At 46.3% G+C, this 26262-nt stretch overlaps 1 protein-coding gene across 6 annotated transcripts in view; it reads left to right on the plus strand.

Moving 5' to 3' along the window:
- Window positions 1–26262, plus strand: part of FAM227B (family with sequence similarity 227 member B) — a 3234040-nt gene that overhangs the window by 1153894 nt on the left and 2053884 nt on the right. For all 6 annotated transcript variants that reach the window (XM_078684781.1, XM_078684784.1, XM_078684786.1 and 3 more), the window contains one exon: window positions 25080–25169. In XM_078684781.1, coding sequence (XP_078540907.1) covers window positions 25080–25169 — 90 coding nt within the window. The remainder of the gene's footprint in view (window positions 1–25079; window positions 25170–26262) is intronic.

Consider the following 26262-nt stretch of genomic DNA (forward strand, 5'->3'; position numbering starts at 1 on the left):
GGTGGAAGTAAGTTGGGAGTAGTTGGGAAGGGGTGCTGGAGTGAGGAGAGGGCACCGGATTGCGACAGGGGAGGGTTTGAGTGAGGGTGACATAGAAGTTCCATTTGTGGAGGCAGGAGCCTGGCCAGGGACAAGAGGAGTTATTGCAGTTATGTGACGGTTTAGAGGGGGAGAAGGGGTGCTGTGGAGGTGGTTCGGTGTGGGGGGTGGACGGGCATTGGAAGGTATGGAAGTAGGGAGGGGTGTATTTGAGGGTTGGTGACGGCAGGATGACAGAGTGGAGGGTGGGCTAGGAGTAAGTGAGAAGGGAGAGTCATAGTGGGAATGAGAGTCATGGGATAGCAGAGTAATTCCCTGGGATGTGGAGGGGATTAGGGAGTGGAAGGGGGTAGCTTGAAACAGTATAGGGGATAGGATAGCGGTAGAAGAGTGTTCAGGTGACGGTGCCAAGGTATTAGTTGTTGGGGGGGACTGACGTTAAGGAGAGGGTTAGGAGTTGAGGCGGTTGGGGGGTGTTCTGAAGGATTGAAGGGCTGCAAGGCTGTCGACGGAGGAGAGGGTAGTGACAGCTGATTAGACAGAGTGCTGAAGAAGAGTTAAAAAATTGTGAGGCGCTGGTCAGACGCTTGGATCAGTATATTACTAGTTTTGTATATGGAGATGGTTACTTCACCCGAGAAAGACGTGGAAAAAGAGGTGGCAAGTTTAAAACCGTGGAGGATTTTGATTGCGCTAGCTACTGGGAATTGGTGTAAAAAGGTGCTCTCCCATTTGGTTGGGCGCTTGGTGTACAAGATATAGTTAGTTTTAATAGTTGTCTTCAATTAGGGTTTCGGGATGTTGGATTAGAAATGTATGTTTAAGATTCTTTTTGGCATTTTTCGAAAGGCTAGGAGGATATGGAATGGTCCAGGAGTTGGGTCTGTGTTTGGTGAGGGCGAACTGTTTGTCCGTGGTCGAGGGAGGGGGGTGGTGTGTGGGTGGTAATGATGCGGGACATAGTGGGGAGGTAAGGCTAGAAAGGGATCGAGCGAGGAGTGAGAGTTAATGAAAAAAAGGGGCTTAAAGGTAAGAGCTCGGTGGGAGACGGAGTGGGAAGGAGGGTGGGGTTGAGTTCAAGTACGTCACAACATCATCACAGGGGGGTCGAGGGTAGGAGAGTAGAGGATTAGGGGGAATAGAGGGGAAGGGAGATTCTGTGGTAGTTGTAGGGTAGGATGGGGGATATTGACATTTGGAAGGTTGACGATATAGAGCAGAGAGCGATAGAGGTAGGTGACAAGGTAAGGAAGATAACAAAGAATCACATATTATATAAGGGTTGACATTGATTCACACATTATCACCTGATTTTACAAAGCGGGGGTAGAGGGGACCAAGTAGTGCCTTAATCACGCATTATGTAGTCTCACACTATTACAGGGAAGTTGTTCATCAAAGGGATCTCAAAAGGGCCCAAAACAGGCGTTGGGCTCCAGAGGTCTCAATGTGGTGCTTGGAGCCACTGTTAGTACCTATCTATCCGTTCGTCAGACTGGGATCAGGGGTCAATAATGGCCCAGTATTTATGTTAGAGCGTCACGGTAGGGACCCACAGCTAGGCACTATAATTGTGTGGGTCTCAATCAACAGTCTCAGGCAGGGAGAGGACGGGGGGACCCTGCATGTTTCCGACAGCAGGTCTCAATTTCGGTTACAAGCAACATCGGGGCAATAAGCAGAAAATGAGTTGAAAGGAAATAAAAGGGGGTTGTGAGTTCAAGGTGGGCCTCACTCAGCTTGTCTTGCACAGCGTCAAAGTTAATTCTGGTAAATTTTCAGTAGGCTCATCACAGCCCTGATCGCCCGCACAGGGTAAGGACTGTGGAGTATCAGCAGGCCACAGTCGAGAGGCCTCCGCCTACCTTCGCATAAAGTCGGGGATAATATGTGTGTCCTGTAGGACAAGCCAATCAAGGCGCAACCCTCTTTGCGATGGCAGGATATTGATTATCCCGAGGGGCTATCACTAAGAGCTCCATTGAGGCTTAATGTATGTGTGGGCGCCAAGGAGCAGCAAGACCTAGGGTCCAATTCGGGAGAGCGACTGGAGCGGCCAGAGAGATATGGAGGCATCTGGAGGTTGGAGCAGCCGTACGAAGTGGCAGCATCAGGAGGCCTGGAGGCTGGAGTGGCCAGAGATCAGAGGTGGCGTCAGGAGGCTGGGGCAGCCATTGATCAGTAGCGGTGTTTGGAGGCTGGAGCGGCCATTAATCAATGGCGGCTACTGGAGGCTGGAGGGGCCGATAATCAGAAGCGGTGTTTGGCGGTTGGAACAGCCTTTACACCAATGGCAGCTTCTGGTGGCAGGAGCGACCAGAGATCAGAGGCGGTATCTGGGGGCTGGATCGGCCGTAGATCCAAGGCGGCGCCTGGAGGCTGAAACGGCCATTACCTCACAGTGGTTTCTGTAGGCTGGAGCGGCAATAAACTATGGCGATGTCAAGGAGGCTAGCGCGGCCAGAAAAATAAATGGCGGCTTCAGGAGGCAAGAGCAGTCAGAGATTAGAAGCGGTGTCTGGGGGCGGGATCGGCTGGAAATCCAAGGCGGCATCAGAAGGTTGGAACGGCCGTTGTGCAACGGAGGCTGCTGGAAGCAGGAGCAGCCCTAAAACAGTGGTGGCGTCAGGAGGTTGGAGCGGCCGGATATTGGAGGAGTCAGGGAGACTGGAATGGCTGTATGTCCAATGTGGCATCTGAAACAGCCGTTATTCTGCGGAGGCTGCTGGAGGCTGGAGCGGCCGCTGTTCAAAGGAGGCTGCTGGAGGCAGGGGCGGCCGCAAAACAATGGGGGCGTCGGGAGGCTGGAGCGGCCGTAAATCCAAGGCGGCGTCTGAAGCGGCAGTTATTCAGCGGAGGCTGCTGGAGGCAGGAGCGGCCGCCGTTCAAAGGAGGCTGCTGGAGGCAGGGGCGGCCGCAAAACTATGGTGCATCGGGAAGCTGGAGCGGCCGTAAATGCAAGGCGGCTGCAAAACAATAGGGGCATCGGGAGGCTGGAGCGGCCATAAATCCAAGGCGGTGTCTGAAGCGGCCGTTATTCAGCGGAGGCTGCTGGAGGCAGGAGCGGCCGCCGTTCAAAGGAGGCTGCTGGAGGCAGGGGCGGCCGCAAAACTATGGTGCATCGGGAAGCTGGAGCGGCCGTAAATGCAAGGCGGCGTCTGAATCGGCCGTTTTTCAGCGGAGGCTCCTGGAGGCAGGAGCGGCCGCCATTCAAAGGAGGCTGCTGGAGGCAGGGGCGGCCGCAAAACAATGGGGGCGTCGGGAGGCTAGAGCGGCCATATATCCAAGGCGGCGTCTGAAGCGGCCGTTATTCAGCGGAGGCTGCTGGTGGCAGGAGCGGCTGCAAAACAGTGGCAGCATCGGGAGGCTGGAGTGGCTGGAAAAGTGGAGGCGACTGAACCTGCCCAGATCAGCATTGGAGGGTCCACTGCAAATGAGGCATGGAGAGGTCGGCGGATCTTCAGGTTGCCGTTTTTCATCGCCAGAAAGGTAAGATACAGTTAAAACTGGATGTAGAAAATCACAAGTAGTTTGGTTGCAGGAAATCGTCAAGGAAGCGGTGGGAGGCTGGGTTAAACAACATGATTTCTACAAATTATGTAGTAGTTTCCAAACCCGGGAGTCACGGAGGTGAGCTCCTAACAGGCGGCCATCCATGGGTGCCCCGGAGTGGATTGATGTCATCGTCTTCAGTGTGTCTTCGGTGGAGAGAGCTGTCCAGTTGTCAATTGCTGGCTTCCGGGTGTCGGGGTGGTAGGTGGGGGATCCGTGTGTTTATTGTCATCATTGAAATTGTCACAGATGCTCTTGATTTTGTGGTCAAAGAAGATGCTGAGTTTGTCGCAGAGGTTTTGTGAGGGAGGAATGTCAGTCCACTTGCTGGGGGGTTGGGCGAGCTCCTTGATGATGTTGAAGAGTTCTCTGCTGTTGTGTGCGTGTGTGGAGATCCTGTCTTCAATCGCTTTTTTTCTCTTTTTTCGGATGAGTTGGTGGTGAGTGTTGGTGGCGGCTCTGAAGTTGTTGTGTGCTTCTGTGGATTTGGTGTTCCTCCAAGTCTTTTCGAGATGGAGGCAAGTGCGTCTGGACTCTCAAAGTTCGGTGGTAAACCATCTGGCTGTCTTGGCGTGGTTGTTGTTTTCCTTGAGGGGGGCTATGGTGTTTGGTGCTGTCGGTGATCCATCTGTGCAGGATTCGGGCTGCAGTGTTGGGGGTCATCGTTTTCTGTGCTGGTTGGGTTGGAGTTACTGAGTGAGGAGGTGAGCTGGTCGTTGGTGATTCTGGACCAGTTTCTTCGTGGGAGCAGGTGCTAGTGTCTTTGGATGGTGGGTGTTTTGAAGGTGAAGTGGACGCATCGGTGGTCAGTCCATGGGAGTCCGGTGGTGTGGCTGGAGGTGAGGGAGTTGTGAAGAGGTGGTCGAGGGTGTGTCCTGCAGGGTTCAGTCACAATTTCACGGAGTCCGATGTTGCGGAGGTTGTCGAGGAGGGATGTGTTGTTGGGGTCCAGTTGATTGTCGAGGTGGAAGTTGATGTCCCTCAGCTGGGTGTAGTTGGTGGATGCGATGGCATGCTGGGAGATGATGTCCGTGACGGAGTTGGTAAATGGTCCGCAGGGTCCAGGGGGTCTGAAGATGGTGGGTCCCCGGAGGGTGAATGTTGGACTGCCCTGTACCGTGAAGTGAAGGTGTTCCATCAGGTCTATGGGCTTGTCTGGAAGTGTGCTCAGGTGGAGGGTGGATTTGTGGACAATGGCGATTCCCCCTCCCGGGTGGGTGTGCCGGTTTTTCCTGGAGATCTTGTATCCTTGAGGAATGGCGATGGCGATATCTGGGCCTGAGGTGGTGTTGGTCCAGGTTTCAGTGAAGAGCGCTACGTACGGGGGCGGTGCTGTTGAGGACGCCCCAGATTTCGGTGGCGTGTTTGTGGAGGGATCGGACGTTGAGGAGGATACATTGCAGGGTCTTCAGTTTGGTTGTGTTCTTGCGGTCGGGTTGTGCTGGGTCCGTGTTCCTGGTGGTGCTGTAGGTTTGTCAGCAGTAGTTACAGCTGAAGGGTCTGTGGGTGTAGGCTGGTAAAGCTAGCTTGCAGTTGTTGTTGCTGCCTGGGTTGAGTGCGTAGAGTGCCTCTGGGTTGTATTGTTGGCGCTGTGGAGGTCCAGGGTTCCTGGCGCTGGTCGCAGTTGGGTCACAGACAGGCACAGACGGGCTTGCCTTTGGCACGCCTTTGGCGCGCCAGCGGCATGGCCGCGCAGCGCACGGCATCTTATAGGGGAGGTGGGAGGGAGTTGCAGCTGGGAGGTGGGATCGGGAAAACAGCAGAGGGGAGGGGACGCAGGCAGCAGAGGCAGGTGGGGGAGCGGGAAACGGGCAGGACGGCGCGAAAAAGGAGCAACAAAGGGCACAGTGGGAAAGGCTCAGAAAACGAAGCAAACATCTAGTCGTACGTAATTGTTACTGTAAAGGTTCTGAAACTGTAACTGCTACCCTAACTTCCTCCCACTCTCTCACTCACTGTATTTCCAATCTATGCTATTGTAGCTCGTGACCCACTGCCCCCCCCACCCCCTTCTTATTAGTACTGATCACCTGCCTGGCAACCAACCTCTGCCTCTCTCTACTCTCTTTTTGACTACCTTCCAATCCTTAATATCCCCCCACCCCCTCCCTACCCCCTCCAACCCTCCCTACGACCCAACCCGGATTTACCGCTGGGACTCCCTAAATTGAATTCCTCCCCCCCTCCCCACACCCTCGCCCTCCGCGATCTTATCCAAACCTCCATCTTCCAATCTTCTCCCCCCTCTTTGCCAGCCCCTTACTCACCATCATGTCCCACCTCAATACCACCATATCCCCACGCCCCTCCCATACCCTAATTGACAAACACCCCACCCTCACCAAACATGGACCCAACTCTTGGACCATTCCATACCCTCCTAGCCTTACAAAAAATGCCAAAAAGAACTTTAAGCATAAATTCCTAATCAAACATCCTGAAACCCTAATTGAGGACAATTACCACAGCCCCACGTCCCCCATCAAAACAAACTATATTTTCTACACCAAACGCCCCTCCAAATGGAAGAGCACCTTTTTACAACACTTCCCAATATCTAGCACTATTAAAATCCCCCATGGTTACAAACTTGCCACCTCTCCTACCTTTATTTTTCCTGGTGAAATTACTATTTCCATCTACAAAACTGGAAACATCCTGATTCAAGCCTCAGAGCAGCACCTCACAATGTTTGAACTCCTCTTCAACACCCTTTCTGACCAACTATCACTACCTACTCCTCCCCCTACACCCTCTCAGCCCCAAATCCCCTCCGCACTCCCCACAGCCGCCCAAACTCCTAACCCTCCCCCTCTCCCTAATGACAATCCAAGTACAACTCCCACTCTGTCAACTTCACCTGAACTCTCCCCTGTTTCAATCCTCTCCCCCCTCCTTTCACCAACGCCATCCCATGCCCCCTCCCAACTCTCCTCCGCCTCCCAGAGACAAATTCCACACCCCCTTGACACGCCTACCCATAATGAAACATCCCTCTCCCTAACTCCTATACTACCCCCGTGCTCCTGTAATACACTCCTGCAAACCCCCATGCTTCCTAATAACCATCCACTTTCAGCACCCTCTAACCCCGCCAGTAGCCCTCCTCCCCCTCCAAACCACCCATAACGACCTTAACCACTCATTTCCCTGCCCCTTCCTCCACAAACTTCGCTTTCACCCTTGACGTCGCCTCCACATCCCCTCTCGTCCCTCACACTCTCCCCCGACCCCTTCCCCTTTCCTCCCCACTTCCCACCAGACCACCACTCTCCACGCCCATCCCCCCAATACTGGCCCACACACCCCTCCCCTCCCCTGGCCTTCCGCACGCCTCCTTCAAACTCAGAACCACCCTCATTACCTCCCCTGACAAATCGCCCTCTTCAAGCTTCCAACCCTTTCTCCTCCACCACTCTGTCCCAACTCCTCTTCCACCCCAGCCACTCCCCCTTCCCTCCTCTCCAACCTCAGCCTGACACTTCGTAACTTGGACTACAATCTCTCTACCCTGGCTACGGAACTTACCCTACTCAGAAAAGATTTCAATCGGTTCAAATCCTACAAAACAATAGCGCCCCCCTCTTGGCCCCCGGCCCCATGGACCAGCCATCAAAACCCCCCATATCCCAAGCATTGGTCAACAACGCCTCTCCTCCCCCGCTCCCTAAGACCCCTCCGAACCGCGAATACCTACTCCGCCCACGACCTCTCTGCCCTCTGCAACGCATACCTCAATATTGCCCCACCTAAAGATCCTTCCCCCTCTCACTCCAATATTACTGTGATCTGGGGGACTAGCAGAATCACGGAGTCTCCAAAATCCCATAGACCCCCCCCTCAACTCACCAGCATTCAATTTCTCCCTGCCCCTATCACCATCCCCAAACCCCTTTCCTGCATGCTCGTAAACTGCCGCTCGGCTGTCCAACATGCAACCGAAATCTCAGAAACCATTCTTAACGAAGATACCGACATCGCCTTCCTCACTGAAACCTGGCTCAAAGACCACTCTACACCCATCCTTGACCTTTTAGCCCCCCCCGGCTACTCTGTTCTCAGGAAAGACAGATCTAAAAAAATTGGGGGAGGTCTAGCAATCATTTTCAAAGAAGAGCTGCAACTCTCCCTAATTACTAACACTGACTACACAACTTTTGAATACTTAGGAGCCGAACTTAAAATGAAAAGCTCCCCCCCAATACAACTTCATAACATCTACCACCCTCCTGGTGAACCCCTTCCCTTTGTCGAGGGAACTATCGGACCTTCTATCTAAATCGCTACTTTCCAACTCTAAAAATATCTTCCTTGGAGATCTTAACCTTCACTGGAACGAACCCGATGAGCCTGCAATCAACCTTCTTAATAACCTTCTTGAGATCACCGATCTCAAGCAACTTTGCCACTCCCCAACCCACACCAAAAGGTGCTACTCTAGACGCCATCATCTCCAACCCTGATCTGACATCCTTACCCAACATCATCCCCATCGACTGGTCAGACCACCACCTCATTTTGTTCACGATCTCCCCCCCAGACCCACTTGCCCCTATCATAAACAATAAAACTACAATTGTGGCTAGAAATCTTAAGCAAATCCCTCCCGGCGCACTGGAACATAAACTCCAATCCCAACTCAGCCTCACCCCACCCTCTTCAAATGCAAATAAACTCACTGAGCACTTTAACAAAACTGTCTCTGAAGTTCTTGACCAACTTGCCCCTCTGAAAAGTAAAACGCAAAAAAATGCACCCTCTTAATCATGGTTCACCCTAGATCTTAACAAAGAAAGACGCTCACTGAGACTGGCAGAAAGAACCTGGAGACAACACCCTTCCCCTTCCCATCTGGCTCTTCTCAGAATTGCAAGATCCTCTTACAAAAAACACATCTTTTCGGGAAAAGCATAATTCTTTCATCTACAACTCTCTCGTGCCAAAAACAGACATAAAGAACTATTCAACATTATCAGAATTCAAACATCACCTGCACCCCTTAACCCGGTGGCCTCCACTAAAAAATGTGTCGAAATTGCCAACTTTTTCTATGAAAAAATCGCCAAAATTGACTGTTTCTTCCTCAATACCAATCCCTCGCTCAGCCCTCAACACCCCCTTGATACTTCACCCTATCCACCCCTCCCTTTGAAAACACCCCCGACTACCTCACTCCTCTTCGCATCGCACCCCCCTGAGCCCCTCCCCACCACCCTACCGCTAAAAAACAATGCCTCATGGCATAATTTCCACTCCGTTTCCGAACGGGAAGTCTTCAACATCCTAGCCAACCTCAAACCATCCTCCCACACTAATGACCCTTTCCCATCCGCCCTCGTCCAAGATCTCAAACACATCATTGTCCCCTACTGGACCAACATCATTAACGCCTCCCTCTCAACAGGGAGTGTTCCCATCTCCCTTCAAATCGGTCAAATCACTCCCATTCCCAAAAATCCCAAGGCCGACCCCAATGACCCTAACAACCTCCGCCCTATCTCTAACCACCCTCTCCTCTCCAAAGCCCTCGAAAAATGCACCCTTCTCCAATTGGACAAACACATCGACACATTCAACCTTCTCGCCCCCTTCAATCTGGCTTCCGCAAAGGTTGCAGCACTGAAACTGCACTGCTCAACATAGTCGACGATATTCACCTAGCCCTGGACAAGGGCGAGTCCTGCCTACTCATCCTCCTCAACCTCACTGCTGCATTTGACACAGTTTTCCACCCAACCCTACTCAATACACTGAAAGATCGCTTCGGTCTTAATGGCACTGTCCTTAACTGGTTCACCTCCTACTTCCAACATAGAAGACAACAAATCAAAATTCAAAACTGCCTATCCAGACCAACCTCGGTCTCCCTAGGTGTCCCTCAAGGATCCATCCTATCTTCCACCCATTTCAACCTCTTTATGGAACCCCTTACCCTTATACTTAAACAATCTAAAATCAACTATCACCTGTACGCTGACGACACCCAATTGTACTATAAAATAAAATCCCATGCCGATATCCTACACCTTAACTCTGTACTAACCAATATCCAAACCTGGTTCCATAACAACCATCTTAAACTCAACCCCTACAAAACTGAGATCATCCTCTTCTCTCCCAAAACCAACACTCTCCCCATCCAAACATGGATCGCTGACCTTAACGCCCTTAACTGCTCTCTCTACCTCGTCGAATCTGTCAAATCACTCGGTATCACCGTTTCCAATAATCTCACACTTAACTCCCATGTAAAGAACTCTGCAAAAAGTGCTCTATTCACACTCCGGCATCTCAAAAAAATCAAACCTTTAATTCCAGCTGAAGACGTCAAATTAATTATCCAATCTCTGGTCCTATTCAAAATCGATTACGGAAACGCCCTTCTCTCTGGTAACCCCCAAAATCCATCTTGCCCCCATTAAATCCGTCCTCAACCTCGCAGCCAGACTCACAACTAACTGTAAACGTTGTGACCGCATCTCCCCTGCCCTCAAGTCCCTCAAATGGCTCCCAATCGAAGGCAGATCCTCCTATAAAATTGCCTGTATTACACACAAAGCCCTTTACCAGAAGACCCAATCCTACCTCTCAACTAAACTTAACAAAGCTGGCTATGCACGAACATTGAGAAGCACCAACACTCTTCTCCTCATACCCCCACTTCTAAAAAAAAAACGCCTCGAAATCTCGCTCCTTCTCTGGCAAGGCCCCTATCTGGAACGCCCTCCCCATAGACCTTCGATGCAACCCCTCCTATTCTAGCTTCAAAAGAAACCTCAAAATTCACTTGCTCACAAAATTCTGGGGAAATTAAAATTAAAGCCCTGATCTCCTTTCTGAATATTCTCCTCCTTCCTCCTCTTGGCAACTCCGCCTACCCCTACACTCTCACCTGACACCCTGCACACCCCCTACCCTTTACTTTACCCACCCCTCCTTGCTCTGTTCCCCTGAGTCCTCCTGCCATGCTGTAAAATTACTATTTGTAACAACTTACTGGTTCTTTCAATTGGTTCTGTTTATCCTATATGTACTCTTCTCTCTATGTACTCTTATTGGTTCCCTATATTTTCGTCTGACCGCCTGTATAATTTGTCTCATTTATTGCTATTGTTGTTTCTCTTGTTGATAACCATTGTTGTTGTAAAGTGCTCTGATACCCTCGGGTGGAGCTAGCGCTATATAAAACCTTCAAAATAAATAAATAAAACAAAAATAAAGGCAACAAAGCAGAATTAAGCAAAAAACAGACAATCAGGCATAAAAGTCAGCAATGTGGGCACAACAAATCAGAGTGCAAGAAGGCAAAGCAGGTAGACAACGCGAGCCTGTGACCTAGGCTCGAACCCCTACCAGCCTGCGCAGAGGCACAGAACGGCAGACCGGAGCTACGTCGGGGAGAGAGCAGGTCCTTGGCCGTAACAGGGTCTTGGGGGAGTAGGACGGTGAGCATCCTCTCGGTGTACATACTTATTGCTCTACATAAAATAGCTTTGCCGGAATTGAGTAAGATGGTTCTCGCTTTATTGGATTGAGATATATTAGTGGGTGGCGACTTCAATATGACGCTCTGGGACCAGGCAGATAGACACCCCGAGAAATACCACACAAACACAAACTACATTAGCTGAATTCACAGCTGCACTGGGCCTGGAAGATATATGGTGGGCAGCGCACCCACAGTCACGGCAATACACGTACTATTTGGCTTCTCACAAAAGTCACTCCAGTATTGACCATATATTGACATTAGCCGACACAACACACCACTTCGGTGAGATACAACACTTAGCGAGAGGCATCTCAGATCATGCTCCCATAAAGGCTAAATATACCACAAAAGCTACCTCTGCCAGCAAGACACATACCATCAATCCATGGTGCCTTCTAGTGCCCCATATTAAAGATGCTTTGGTCAAGGACCCAGAATAATACTTTGCCTAAAATGCTGGGACAGTTCGGTCAGCACTGATTCTGTGGCTGGCCTACAAGGCAGTAATCAAAGGTAGGGATCTCTTGCTTACAGTTGGCCACAGGAAAGAGAAAGACAGACACATCATCGAACTTGAGCAAGCTATACTGGCACAGAAACAGGCACTGAGGGACAGCCCAGATGACATCGAGACCCATAACCTAGAACTTAAGCGTAAAGACCTTGCCAATGAGAGGGCCATGAGTAGACACCAGGCCACGTTATTCAAAATATACAAGCAGGGGGACAGAACAAGCAAACTCCTTGCATGGCTGGACAGGAAGGAAAGGGCAGACCGCTGGGTCAAAACAATACATGACCAGATTGGAACCTGTTTGCATGACCCGCAACACATAGGGGAAGGGTTTGCAGAATATTATGCACAACTCTATTCACAGGCCATAACAGACACCATTGAGGAAGTCGGGGAAAAAATAACCGATATACAAATCCCTACATTAACCCCAGATGACCAGCAACTGCTGGGAGGGAACATTACGGTCGAAGAGATTACCACCGCCATACTCAGCATACAGTCAGGTAAAGCGGGGGGGGTCCCAATGGTCTACCAATCGAGCTTCTCAAAGCAACAGCAACTAAGGTTGCACCGCAACTCCATGCAATGTACCTTGATAGCAAGTCTACCGGTACTCTCCCCAGAGACCAGAGACTTGCATCTATTGTAGTGATACAGAAGGCAGGGAAACTGGCGGAAGAACTAACATCATATCGCCCAATATCCCTGCTAAACGCAGAAGTTAAATTTCCTCGCACAAGTACTAGCCAATAGATTACTTCCGGTTATCACAAAACTGGTCCACTCGGACCAATCCGGGTTTATGCCGGGCCGCAGTACTGTAATGAACCTGTGCTGCTTAAACGGTATACTAGCGAGGGAAAACACCATCAGGGAAGACGCAGTCATATTTTTGTTGGATGCTCGTATGCAATTCGATACAGTAGAGTGGCCTTATGTGTTTGCGGTCCTCGAGCACATGGGCCTGGGAAAGAAATATCTTGAATGCGTTAAACTCCTGTGTGCTGAGCCGCTCGCTCACTCAGGTGGTGGTAAATGGTCATGTATCCACTGCTTTCACCCTGCACCGCGGAACAAGACAGGGCTGCCCATTGTCTCCTCTTATATTCGCTTTTGTACTACAACCCCTAGCATGTTGGATACGTCGAGATGCCTTGATACAGGGATTGAGGTGGGCAAATGAGTGGGAGGATAGAATCTTGCTTTACGCTGATGGCATCCTGCTTTATGTTGCTTCCCCCAGTGCCTTGATCAACAGAGTTTTTCACATTTGGACTACTCACTGCAAATACTCTGGTTGCAATATAAATTGGTCCAAGTCGTTGATAAATGTACTTCATGGGTCAGCACCTGCCCTCCCATCTACCTGTGAGGTTACTACAGTGAAAGACGGGTTTAAATATCTTTGGATATTCACAACAGCCGACCCACTGATCTTCTATGACAGGAACCTCCAGGGCCCCCTCATTCTGCTACAAAGCGATGCGTGACATTTTCAGACATTGCCGGTCTCACTACCAGGGCATGCCGCTCTCTACAAAATCATGGCCCTCCCCCGGCTCCTCTACGCATTGCAAAATACCTCATATCACGTCCGCAATATATATTTCAAGTCTATTGATGGGGAGCTCCAAAATTTGCTCTGGGATGGAAAGCCTCTGCGTATCTTGGGCCCAAGTTGGTTCGAGTGGTATGATGGATGAATTGTCCTCCCAGACATTCAATGTTATTTCTGGGCCGTCCATCTATCCATATTAAACAAATGGGAGTATGTATCACCGCAAGACCCAGCATGTCAAATGGACAGATGGCTGGTGGGCCAGGTTGGAAACAGAGAGGCACTGTACACAAAATCAGGAGGGCAGAGATTCACCTGACCTACTGCTCTCACAATTACCATATGGCACACTACCACTACAAAACTGGGCTGGAAGAATAAGTTAACACAAATGACACCCCTATGGCATGAAAGATATTGGGAAATACAAATAGATGGAAGGGATTTGATAAATGGGACCTAATCGGCATCCCACAAGTCAGTGACTTAATAAAGGATGGGAAAATATTGTCCTTCTCTGACATCAAATTGAATATAAGTTATCCACAAATGAAATCTTTCGATACTCATAACTATGCCATGCCTTACTAAAAGCCGCCGGAGGTGGCCACACTGTCAAGGTTGCGACTGGTCCGGGTTAAAGTTTTACACTGCATATATATTTCATGTACGGCACTAGTTAAAATGGGCCGCTGTAGCTCAAAGGACTATAGGAGGAGATGTGGGGAGGTGGGAACGTTTTACCATATACTATGGGAATGCCCATTGATACAGAGGTACTGGGAGGCAGTTAATCAAGTTGTAAGCAAGGTCAGTGAAATTGCCCTAGCACTATCCCCTAGGACAGGTATCCCTAATATTTGAGGGGCCACGGATTTTAATCGTATGTACCAACTGTGGGTGGACAATGGGTTTATGATCACCAAACGTAATATCGCCCGCAATTGGGGAGTTTCAGACCCACCTACATTTGTAGATTAGAAACAAGACATTGATTGGTGTTTGTTGGCGGAACAGAGGTTGCCCCAAGAAATGGGATAAGGTGAGGGGAAAATGGAATGCGCATTGAGGCAACATCTGCTCCTCCCCATCGACGCTGAGACGTGGGTCAGATATATCAGCCGCGTGGCATGGCAATGGGAGGCAGAGGTGGGGGTGGGACAGTGGTGTGGGTGTTCAGTATCAGTCTGTAAGTTTTCGTTATTTTGTATGTAGTGATATAAATTGTACTGTATGCATTATCGTAACGTTTTACAATAAAAAGAGTTTTAAAAAAAAGACACTCACAGCTCCATTTCCTTTTTTTTCTGGCTGAAAACTGGACCATTTTGCCCTCTACTTTATCCACATATCCTTCGATTTTATTTTTGCTGTCTCCATTTGTTGTTGTTTCATAGAAATAATTTTGAAATAAAATCTCTTTTAATTATGGCCTTAATTGAATAAATGAACATTAAGCAGTTGTCGTAATTATAGAATTTTTGGACGTCCATGGCGGTTAAGAAATTTGAGTCTGTGACTGCAACAAATGTGAGTGCACCATTCCCAATATATAGAAATCTTGAGCTAAACTTACTTTGCAATTTAACTGCTTCAAGTCCCCAACCACAACGGATTGGTCACACCACGATTCCCCCTTTAACTTTCGGTATTAGAGGTTGACTTCTAATGAAACAGTGGAACGATGTCTGCCACTGTTTTTATAGCAGCCAAGTGGAAGTGGTTGTTGACTCAGTCTGGTTATCTGACACAACAATGGACATCTGACTTCCAACCCCCAGTAACAAGTGTACCTTGCTGATATGATGCAAAGCTTGTGGAGTTTATTGAAACCATTTCTACTCAGTCCACTAAATGTACAGTCTCTTTTCCCATCCAAGTATCTCCTTTCTCATTAGCTACAGTGCACCCGTCTAGTTTAGCTGTAACTATTTGACCGGTGCGAGAGGGGTCCCTTCAATAGTTGCTTGATTTAGGTAAAATAAAGAACCTTCTGAAACTCTTTCTTTGACTCAGAAGAAGTAGGAGGAGATTGCATAGCCACTATTGCTTGTTTTGTTTCCTCTTGTTACTCCCAGGAAGTTATTGTGATCTTGGAGACTCCCAACTATTTAGCCCATTTCATTATCTTGGTCGTCTTTGGTGCCATAGCTTAAGGTTGAATACCTGGTCATTAGTTTCCAACAAGTAATAGCTTCCTATATTGAGCACTGTCTTTCATAATTGTTAAAATGATCAGACTTCACGTGCTATTCTGCTGAAACATTAACCATTCTTGATGGCCTTTTTCAAGAAAAAAGACACCATGGATGTCAGTGTATATGCCAGCACCATGTACATCCTTTCCTTCCCTGTTCTTGGACGCAGTAGATGGAGAAATCCAGCTTGGATCTGCAGCCTGTCACCTCCACGTCTCAGCCCTTACCTACTGCCACCACTGCTTTGCTCTGGCTTTCACTCTAGCAACCTTAAACCTTGCCACATAAGGCTGTCTCTCTTCAGCGAGGCAGTGTACTGAATTTGGCTACAGCAGTAGAGCTTGCCGTACGCTAATAGTGTTAACCACCAATAAACAACAAAGTGTCAATACTGATGAACGATTTTCCTTTTTATACGCACCACATTGAAACCAAACAATGTGACCACAAGACCTTTTGTCTCTGTTTGAATCAATCACAATTTATTTATCCACATTTGTATGGCTTATTGAAAATCATTAAAATTCATCAACATACCAAACATTTCAAAACACCACATATCAACATATATCTCAAACCACCTACCACAACTTTTTCCAACTCACTGCTTCAATTTGTCGCAGTTATGCAATCTTACCACACTCATTCCAGCAGCCTCACACTCATGTTCACTAAAACATCCAAACACTCTGCAAATAACATAAATAATTTGGAACAAAAGACCCAAGGTGAATTAATTTTAAAGACAATGCGAAATTGGGTCCTTTGACCTTTTTTGACCTATTGAGTGTATACATCTATGCAAATTGTTCCCAATTTTGCATTGTCTTTTAACCCCTTCCATGCTGGTGACGGAACCGTTCCGTCATCAGTCACGGCTGAGCTGTGCTGATGACAGAACGGTTCCGTCACAACCGCGCCCTGTTCTGGAATGTCCAGCACAGGGCGTGGCAGCGGCGCCGCGGTCAAGGTGTTAAATTAACTCACCTTGGGTCTTTTGTTCCAAATTATTTATGTTACTTGTAGAGTGTTTGCGTGCTTTAGTGAGCATGAGTGTGAGGCTGCTGGAATGAGTGTGTTAAGATTGTATAACTGCGACAAATTCAAGCAGTGAGTTGGAAAAAGTTGTGGTAGGTGGTGTGAGATATATGTTGATATGTGGTGTTTTGAAATATTTTGGTATGTTGATGAATTTTAATGATTTTCAATAATCCATACAAATGACTATGTGGATAAATACATTTTGATTGATTCAAACAGAGACAAAAGGTCTTGTGGTCACATTATTTGGCTTCAATGTGGTGCGTATAAAAAGGAAAATTGTTCATCAGTATTGGCACGTTGTTGTTTATTGGTTACATGGGGCTCAGCCTTACTGCTTTAGAGTCCAAACCCTTGTTGTTACTCAACAGTGTTAACCACAGCACACCTTCATGAGCGATCACTAAATGGAGTATCATGAATCACAGAGAGGGGGTCTCCCACAGGATATGGAAAAAAAGGAGGGATTGCTCTACATGGGTGAAGCTGTAGCCTCCATCTCCGTACATTTATTATAATTTACAATGTTGACTCATCACTATAAACGAGGTTAGGTATATTTATTCATTCTACAGAACATGAGCACAAGTCAATAGAGTAGCTAGAGTGTTCATGGAAATTTCTGGGTTGAGGTCACCCCTCTCAGGTCTGTGACTGACATTTCAAGCACTTGCATCTGACTTGATAAGGACCTCTAGTAATGAACTGTTGAACTGCAGTTTCATGATATCAGTGGCTTTACATCTGACTCAGGCAGCACCTCTAGTAACGACTTCAAGCGCTATGAAAGTATTTTGAAGATTTTGCACTGTACTGGTTTACAGAGTAATTTAAATAACAGTAAGTAAGATGATGTCATCAGTGATATACTCAATTATGTCATTTGAACATGTCATAAGTGATGTAATATGTCAGGTCATAATCAGTGTATGGCAGTTGCACAAGTTATAGTTAGCTCAGTAAACTATAACTGGTGAATTTCATGTTTTTCTTTTAAAGTGCTAGTTTTCAGATTATTACAACTATAACCTAACTATAATGTCACTCTAAGCTTTGGTTGTTTCAGTGAATTTCTGAGGTGTTTAATGTAATATCCATTCTTAATACTTTATGTAATTATAAGGTTACATTAAACTTTGTTTTTTTGATTGAATTTGTTATCAGCAGACTTAACTATAGCATGACTTTTGTTTTTTTCAGTAATACTTAGTTTTTTAATCCTATTTACCCAACTCCTTAACTGAGCATACCTTTTGAGCATTCACAGTAGAGAGTTCGAAGCAGCGCATGGGCACTGGGGCTTCAACAACCCCCAACTGGACGAAACCCCCACCGTGTACCACCGTACAAGGACATGGGGTTGTCAGTATCCTCAATGTGAGTGCTGTAATAGCACTCCAACATTTCTCTCAGTATTGCAGCCAGCCAATTCATAACTCTTTACCACAAGACGATGCTGGACCGGCAGTGCTGAGTAGGACAACAGGGGGAAAAAACCCTCACTGGCAATCCTGCTTGATCTCATTAATGTCTACGAAGTTTCTTTTGCACCTCAATACCAGTAAACAAAAGAGCTAAGTATGTACTTACTCTGGGGCCGATTCCGATAAAACTGCTCCGAATAGCCGTTCGGAGAGTTTATCCCGTACGAATCGTACCCTGCAACGTCCCCCGTACGTACGACGAAGTACGATTCGTACCAGGAGCCGTACTCCGTACGAGTCGTACAGAGACCGTACGAATCAAATCCCCGTCCGAATCTCCCTCGCAACCTGCTGTACGCGACATCTGTACAGTTCGCGGTTGGTTTTTATGCCCCAGCAAGTACGATACGTGTCGGGTACGCACCATATGACCCTTTTTCTACGGGAGCTGAAAACAGCCGTAAAAGCAGAGTTTGCGCCGAAACAGGTACAGAACGGCCCCCCCGGGTACGGTGCGTACCCCCCATGATCGTAGGGGTACGGTGCATACCCCTGCGATCATGGGGTGTACGCACCATACGGTGTGTATGTGTTTGTGTGCTTTTCCGTACGACTCGCCTTTACCTGACGTGGACCGTACGAATCGCGTCCTCATACCCCGGTCCGGATCGTACTCGGCGGGTCGTACGGCATGTGTACGAATCGTACGGCATGTGTACGAGTCGTATGGTACACAGTTTCAGCCTTGCAATACGTACGGATCACGACGATTCGGACGGATTCACGGAATACGTATCGTACTACGCGACTCGGACGGACGGGTACGATTTGTACGGAGAGGGCTCCGGATACAAATCGTACGGACGTTTTTTTCCCGAATCGGAATTGACCCCTATGTGTGATCTCACAGACATTCTTCATATTTTACTTGTTGCCAAAATTTTTGCCCGCTGGCTCTACAGAGGTTAAGGAAAACTGGGTCTTTGTGTCCTTTAGTAAATACCTTCCTTTATGAAAAGCTTACAGCAAACTGTCAAAACCATTGGATAATGTCATGAGTGATGTCATCAATGATGTCATTTAGCATGCCCTTATTGATGTAATGTGAGGTCATAAGCAGTACATGATGGGGGTGCAAGCCGCACCTAGCTAAACTAGTAAACTATAACTAGTAAATATCCGTTTTTTTTTGCTTTTTTAAATGTTAGTTTTTGTATTATTTCAAAACCTAACTTTAACCTCTTCTTTCCAGTGAATATACACAGATATTTACTTTCACAATCCTGCAGTTCCTCAAGTCTTTAATTGAGATCCCTCTTGAGTCAGATGCAAAATATTTAAAATTATTTCACAGAGCTGCAGTTCATCACAGAGATCCAAGAGGCCCTTCTCAAGTCAGATGCAAAAGCATTGACATTCTTTCTTGAAGCTGCAGTTCCTCATGCCGTTACTACGAGTCCCTTTCGAGTCAGATGCAAAATCTTCATTTTCTTTCAGAGAACCTGAGTTCCTCAAGGCGTTACATATATGAATAAAAGATTGTTTCACTAAATATCTTTAATTGTTTGCGTTTTGCTTCTTCCTACCATGGCCCATAGAATAAGGCATAGAGTGGGCAGTTTACTGAAACACAAATATAGTGTAATTCAAAAGACAGTGTAACCACTTGACTTATTCGTTCACTACTAATAATTTCATATACTAGGATGTCTTCACAACTGTTTCATAGCCAAGACATTTATTGAAATTTACAATATTGATATATTGATTCAATCGCATATACCAGCTATACCGTATTTACATATCGTATAGAAAAGAAGCAACATTCATTAGAACATCAAAAGTGTATATGTATATTTTTCTGTTGAAGCCGCACTCCCTCAATTTAGTACAGTTTTGAAGGGCTCCAGTCCTGGTAAAGACTTCTAGCTGTGGCTTCTGACTCGAGTACGAAATCTACTAATTACCTGAGATAATGCAATTATGTGAAAGGCCGGACTGATTGCCTTTGCCAATACTTGTTTTACATTGCAATCCTCCTTGTTTCAACTCACCAATAGTGGTACAAAAGGGGGTGGTGATTCACGGAGCATCTGAACCAATCAAACACTCGCACCCAGTCAACAGATCTGGGTTTAATCCATCACCGTTCTTTAGCCCACTTTGCCAACCCAGTTCAGACATGGGCATATGCAAATCAGTCTGACCCTGTGCCTCATGGGAACAGTCCAGCCCGAACTGCCAAGCCATGCCTTCCCTGGACCGGAAACAAGCTTCCGAGGACCGGTTTCTGGCATTTCAGCCGTCTTCAGCCCGGCTTGCTTGAATCCAGTGGCAAAGTGGGCAAGGGGGGCTGAATCCAGTGGCAAAGTGGGCAAGGGACTCACGTCTGAGCATACCCTGCCAACTTATGGCGAACAAAGTGGTACAAAAGGGGGTGGTGATGGACGGAGCATCTGAACCAATCAAACACTCACACCCAGTCAACAGATCTGAGTTTAATCCATAACCGTTCTTTAGTCCACTTTGCCACCCCAGTTCAGACATGGCCATATGCAAATCAGTCTGACCCTGTGCCTCATGGGAACAGTCCAGCCCGAACTGCCAAGCCATGCCTTACCTGGACCGGAAACAAGCTTCCAAGGACCGGTTTCTGGCATTTCAGCCGGCTTCAGCCCGGCTTGCTTGAATCCAGTGGCAAAGTGAGCAAGGGACTCACGTCTGAGCATACCCTGCCACACTTATGGCGGCCAAAGCGGTACAAAAGCTACGGGCTGAAGACGGCTGGAATGCCAGAAACCGGTCCTCGGAAGCTTGTTTCCGGTCCAGGGACGGCATGGCTTGGCAGTTCGGGCTGGATTGTTCCCATGAGGCACAGGATCAGACTGATTTGCATATAGCCATGTCTGAACTTGGGTGGCAGAGTGGGTTAAAGAACGGTGATGGATCAAACCCAGATCTTTTGACTGGGTGTGAGTGTTTGATTGGTTCAGATGCTCCGTCCATCACCACTCCCTTTTGTATCAACTCACCAATAGCCCATTTTGACGCCATGCACCCTAACCCCCACATGCATCATTGTGACAAATTGCGAATTCTTATTTGCAAAAAATAAGGAATCGCAAATAAGAATTCGCATAATGGGATGCATCAAATTTTTTGCATTTTTTTTGCGATTCGGTAAAAATCGCAATTTTTACCGAATCGCAAGGAAAATGCGATTCCTTATTAGCGAATTCGCATGTTGCGAATTCGCTAATAAGGAAAACACACACATGATGAATACTGAAGTGATTGCAGTGTGCCTGCCTCTGAAACTAATTACAGACACCTGTGGGCTACCTTCAACTTGAATTTGGCAGTTTGGGGAGTGTGTTTGGAAGCTGCTGGAGAGGTTCCTGTTTTCTCTTGTGATTATGGAGTCAAGCAATGAGGTCTTGGAGCACCGGCAGCAGCAGCAGCAGCCCAGGAAAAGGAAAGTCAAATTTAGTGACAAAGAATTGGAGATATTAATTGAGGAAGTCACAGCTAAGCATGAACAGCTTTTTGGAAAAAATTCTCTAAAAGTACCTGAGGCTTTGAAAAGAAAAATTTGGATTACAATACAGGCAAAGGTCAATGCTGTAGGTGTCGCCCACAGAGACATCAGCAATCTCCAGAAGAGATGGTATGATTTGCGCAGCAGAGCCAAAGAGAAGATTGCGACACGCATTAAATCATCAAGGAAAACTGGTGGGGGTACACCAAAAGACATACCAACTACACCTTGGGAGGAACTAGTAGAAGGGACTTTACCTACAGAAGCAGTGATTGGAGTGTTTGACATAGACACCTCTGAGCAGCCAGGACCAAGTCAAGGTAAATTTTATCTGAAATCAGGGTAATGTCATTGACTGCATTACTTGTTATTAATTTTGAAATGTTAATAATGTGAAAACTACATGTTTAGCCAAAGTGCATGACATTTATGGTAAATTTAGCTTAAAAGAATGGCATCATGGGACATGTAGTTTTCAAAATATTTCTTTATTGAAATCAAAAAAACAGGGTCCATTCAGAAAATATGTAGAGTCACTTTTAGGAGTATTTGTGAGCCATGCCTCAATATATGAGTGTCATATGTTAACCTGTAAAAAAAAATAGGCATTGGGAAAACTTTTCTAACAGTTTACTCCCACTGTCTCATTTTCAGATGCAGATTTGGATGCTGAATTCATTCAATTTGCAGAGTCATTTACACAAGACTTATTAAATGATGCTGGAAATAACTTTGACCCACCACCTTCACCCACTGTGGAACCTCAAAGTCAAAGACGCAGACTGCGTCAACTGGTAGACACAGAATCTGAGGCAGAGGATAATGTGAACACTGCAGTCCCAAATACAACAGTGAATGCAGAGCCTGCACAAAGGGTCCCAGGCAGGCGTCAAAGACTGCGACAATTCTTCCGGCGTCGCAGACGTTCTTTCCAAAATCATGAAGCAATGGATGACATTGTAAATGGCAGTGTCATTGAGAGGAAGTTATTAAAAGTACAGCGCCTGCAAGGAAAGGATATAAGGGTTATCAAGGGTACAATCACCAATATGGCCAAAGACATTCACAATATGAGTACAGCACTTGTCAACATGGTCAATGTCTCCTCAGACAAAATGGAACGCATGACATCAGCAATAGAGACACTATGTGAAGCAATGCAGGGCAACCAGGGTGTAGTTTTACAAAGAGCAACAGTAGTAAATATGCATTCCAGCACAAGAGCCATGCACAGAATGTGCAATAACACTTCAAAATTGATTGAAACTACTGTTGACATTCAAAAGGAAATGATGAAATTTTATGGAGAGCTGTCCTCTGGCATGAAGTCAATGCAAGGCCTCATTTCACAGCACCATCAAGGGCCAAGTACTATAATTCATCCAGAGTCTGCAGTCACTGCATCTCCTTCAGAAAATGCAAATGTAAAAAACAAAGCAGCTTCAGAAAGATGAAGTGTCAGAAATGTAGCCAAAGATACCTTTAAAAACCATAATTCAAACCCTGTGCAGGTTAAAGCATTGGGGTTAAGAGGAAGGAAAAAATGAATCATATGTAAATATTTTGGGAACCTTATTTTGCACTGTTATTGAATGTCAATATCCATACCTTTGAAGAGTACATTCAAATGACATTTTTGTTTACAAAGAGCAGATATGTTTGAATAGAGGCTCACATTAAATTACTTTTGAACTGCAATAAATTCCTAAGTTACAGCAAAAGCATGTTTGTTCTGTGTCATACCTTTAGTTAAAAGTAATGCTGAGTTATCTCTGCTCTCCTTCTCCTTCCCTCTGCTGCATCAGGACCATTGATTATAGGTTGGGGTTGGTGAGGTTGGTTGTGGTTGTTTGGGATGTTGTCTTCAAATTCCAATCCAAGGCCTCTTTTCATGGCTACATTGTGCAGCATGGCACAAGTGGCAACAATTTTGCAACAGACATCAGGACGATATTGTAATGCACCTCCAGTTTTATGAAGTATTCTGAATCTGGATTTCATTATTCCAAATGTCCTCTCAATCACATTTCTGGTAGAGATATGAGCTTGGTTATAATTTTGCTCTTTGCGGGTTGTTGGATTGAGATAAGGAGTCAGGATAAATGTTCTCACACCATAAGCACTGTCGCCTATGGAAAAGTTTACAACATTTAATTTGATTGCAAACATGTCAAAACATTATTTGACTGAAAACAATATCAACAACATAACATGATAACTTACCCAGTAAATATCCATCTCCAAAATGTCCAGCTTCCAACTTTGTGAATATGGCACTCTGTTTAAATATGTAGGAGTCATGAGCACTTCCAGGGAAACTAGCAACTAGGTCTGTGATTAAGGTTTTTGAATTACAAATGGCTTGAATGTTCAATGAATGATACAATTTCCTATTCCTAAAAATGTACTCATTGTGAGAAGGTGGACATATGGGAATATGAGTACCATCTATGCAGCCTATGACATGAGGGAAATGAGCCATATTATAGAAGTCCAACTTTGTCTGTAAAAGATCCTGCTGAGTACTTGGAAAAACTATGTAATGCCTGATCCTCAACAACATAGCATTTAAAAAAATTCTGAAAAACCTTGAAAGGGAACTCTGTGACACCCCCCCAGCAATGGCAATCACACCTTGAAATGAACCAGAAGCCAGAAGATGTAGGCAACAAAGTACTTGGACATGAGTAGGAATGGCTTGTGTTCTAAGGGTGGGCCTCTGTAGTATAGGATCCAAATCAGCAATTAATTCCAGTATAGAATCAACATTTAACCTGTACTTGTCATAAATTTCTGCCTCAGTCTGCCCAAATAAATTAATGCGCACCCTAAATATCCTTTCACTCACTACTCTGCGCCTCAGAGCAGCTCTCAATCTCCGCCTACGTGCCAAGACTATGACTGCAGCCATGGTGGAAGAAAATGTAATGGTCAGAGAGTCACTTTTATACCAAGAGCAATGAAAAACACATGTGCGTTTGGTTAAGAAAAAAATAACACCAAGTCTGAGCTCTTCTTATTTTAGGTAATGCTATTTGCGAATTTACAGAGAATCGCAAATAGCGTTTTTTCATGCATGCCAGTTTTTCCAAAAAAAATGCGATTCCTTAGTTTTGCGACTTAAATGCGAATTCGCTACCAATATGCGAATTCCTAAAATGCGAATTTTCTCAATAAAAATGATGCATCCCAAAATTGGATTTTGCATTCGCAAACGGCCAAATTCTGCGATTCGCATCGTTTGCGAATACAAAACACAATGATGCATGTGGGGGTAAATGCTGTCCAGAAAATCGCAGTTTGTTCACTGTTTGAGTCTGAGATCTATGCAAAAAAATATATGGAGCAATTAATTTGTTGCCAATAGTGAATCCAGCTAAGGAAAGTGAGAATTTATGTTAGTGGGCGTGCGCAGGCAAGTGTGAGACTGTACTCCTCTTCTTTCAAAGTGAATGTTTTCATTTCCGTGACCGTCTCACTATTGCCATGCAACTATATCACAATGAAAAAGTGGGTTTACGCCATTTACGCATCTTTCACACTCGTGCATGTTTTCTATCTCCCCCATGGCATGTACACAACTTACTAACCATTTTAATATACACTCGTTCACACTTTATAATTCGATATGTAGGGTTTGAATAGTAATTGTACTTTTAAATCCAGTCTTCGATGAAAAGTGGGGGAGCAGTTTAACAGCACTATATTTATGTTGTTTAGGTATGAGACCACCACCTTATTCATGGAAAAAATGGAATGTTTCCTGGCTGCAAAAGTCTGGCAGTGACTTGATGACAGACAAAGAAGCATGTGAGTTTGCTTTGTTTTCTGTAAACTGATGTATGTTATGATTGTGCTCTAATTCCAGAGTCACTTAATTCAGGGTGCAATTAGGCAGCCTCGAAGTTATTGCACCTGCCATTCCAATGAGTCCTTATTTGTTTCATAAATGTTTTGAGTATAAGGGCAGCTTATGTTAGCTGAGGTAAAAGAGGTTGGGTTCTCAGAGTAGTACAAGTCAGTTTTAATTATCAGCGCTGGTTTTAGGGCGGTGCGACCAGTGCTTCGTTCAGGGCGCTGACCTGCAGGCGGGCAGTATATAACTTAAGATTTAAAAGCACCTGCTGCCGAGTTACTTCCTGGTCCAGTTTTCAGGAAGCAATAAAAATGTCACGGTATCTCTTCTGAATAATGTTCCTGCTAGAGATCGGAGCTTCGTCCAGTGGCAATTTTCACTTGCCATAAAGTAGCGCAGAGGGTTAATGGATCAGTAAAGCCAGCCTTTAAACCAGCACTTTAAAATAAATTAAATGTATGTGAGAGAGGGGCTATGGAGAGATGAGGGACACTTATGCCGGGTGGTAGTGGGGGAATCCAAGAAGGAGGGTATGGGCGCCAAAAAAGATTGTCGCACCAGGAGCCATCAACACTAAAGATGGCCCTGTTAAGTACGGTTTTGCGAGGTGAGATCCATGGGCAGGACTTTTTGTGGTGTCTACTGTAAATAACATGTTGCCATCCTTGTCCTGACCAGTAGTTATATTCTGCACTGCAGGAATATTCAGTTGCGACCGGCAAGGTACGGCGCTGGCGGAGCGGGGGAGGTGCGAGAGTGGCGCACCTGATGTCACCGCATCTCTCCTCCGTGTCTCCTGCGTCGAGTGAGCTTCTTCTGGGACAGCACCCAGGTTCCCCAAAGCCAATCACAGTGCTTCCATAGAACCTCCACAGGCAAACAGGAAATGCCCATGACCTGACCTAGAATCAACCAAGAAGGAAGTTTGGTGCCAACTTGAGTCCGTTTCTCATCAAAATATATATGATTATATACATCACTCGCAACTATTGACTGCCAGGAGTAAAGAATACAACCCCTGGGTGTCTAAGCACTATGTTTATTGAC

This window comes from Lissotriton helveticus, chromosome 3_2 (genome assembly GCF_964261635.1).
Source record: "Lissotriton helveticus chromosome 3_2, aLisHel1.1, whole genome shotgun sequence".
Lineage (NCBI taxonomy): Eukaryota > Metazoa > Chordata > Amphibia > Caudata > Salamandridae > Lissotriton > Lissotriton helveticus.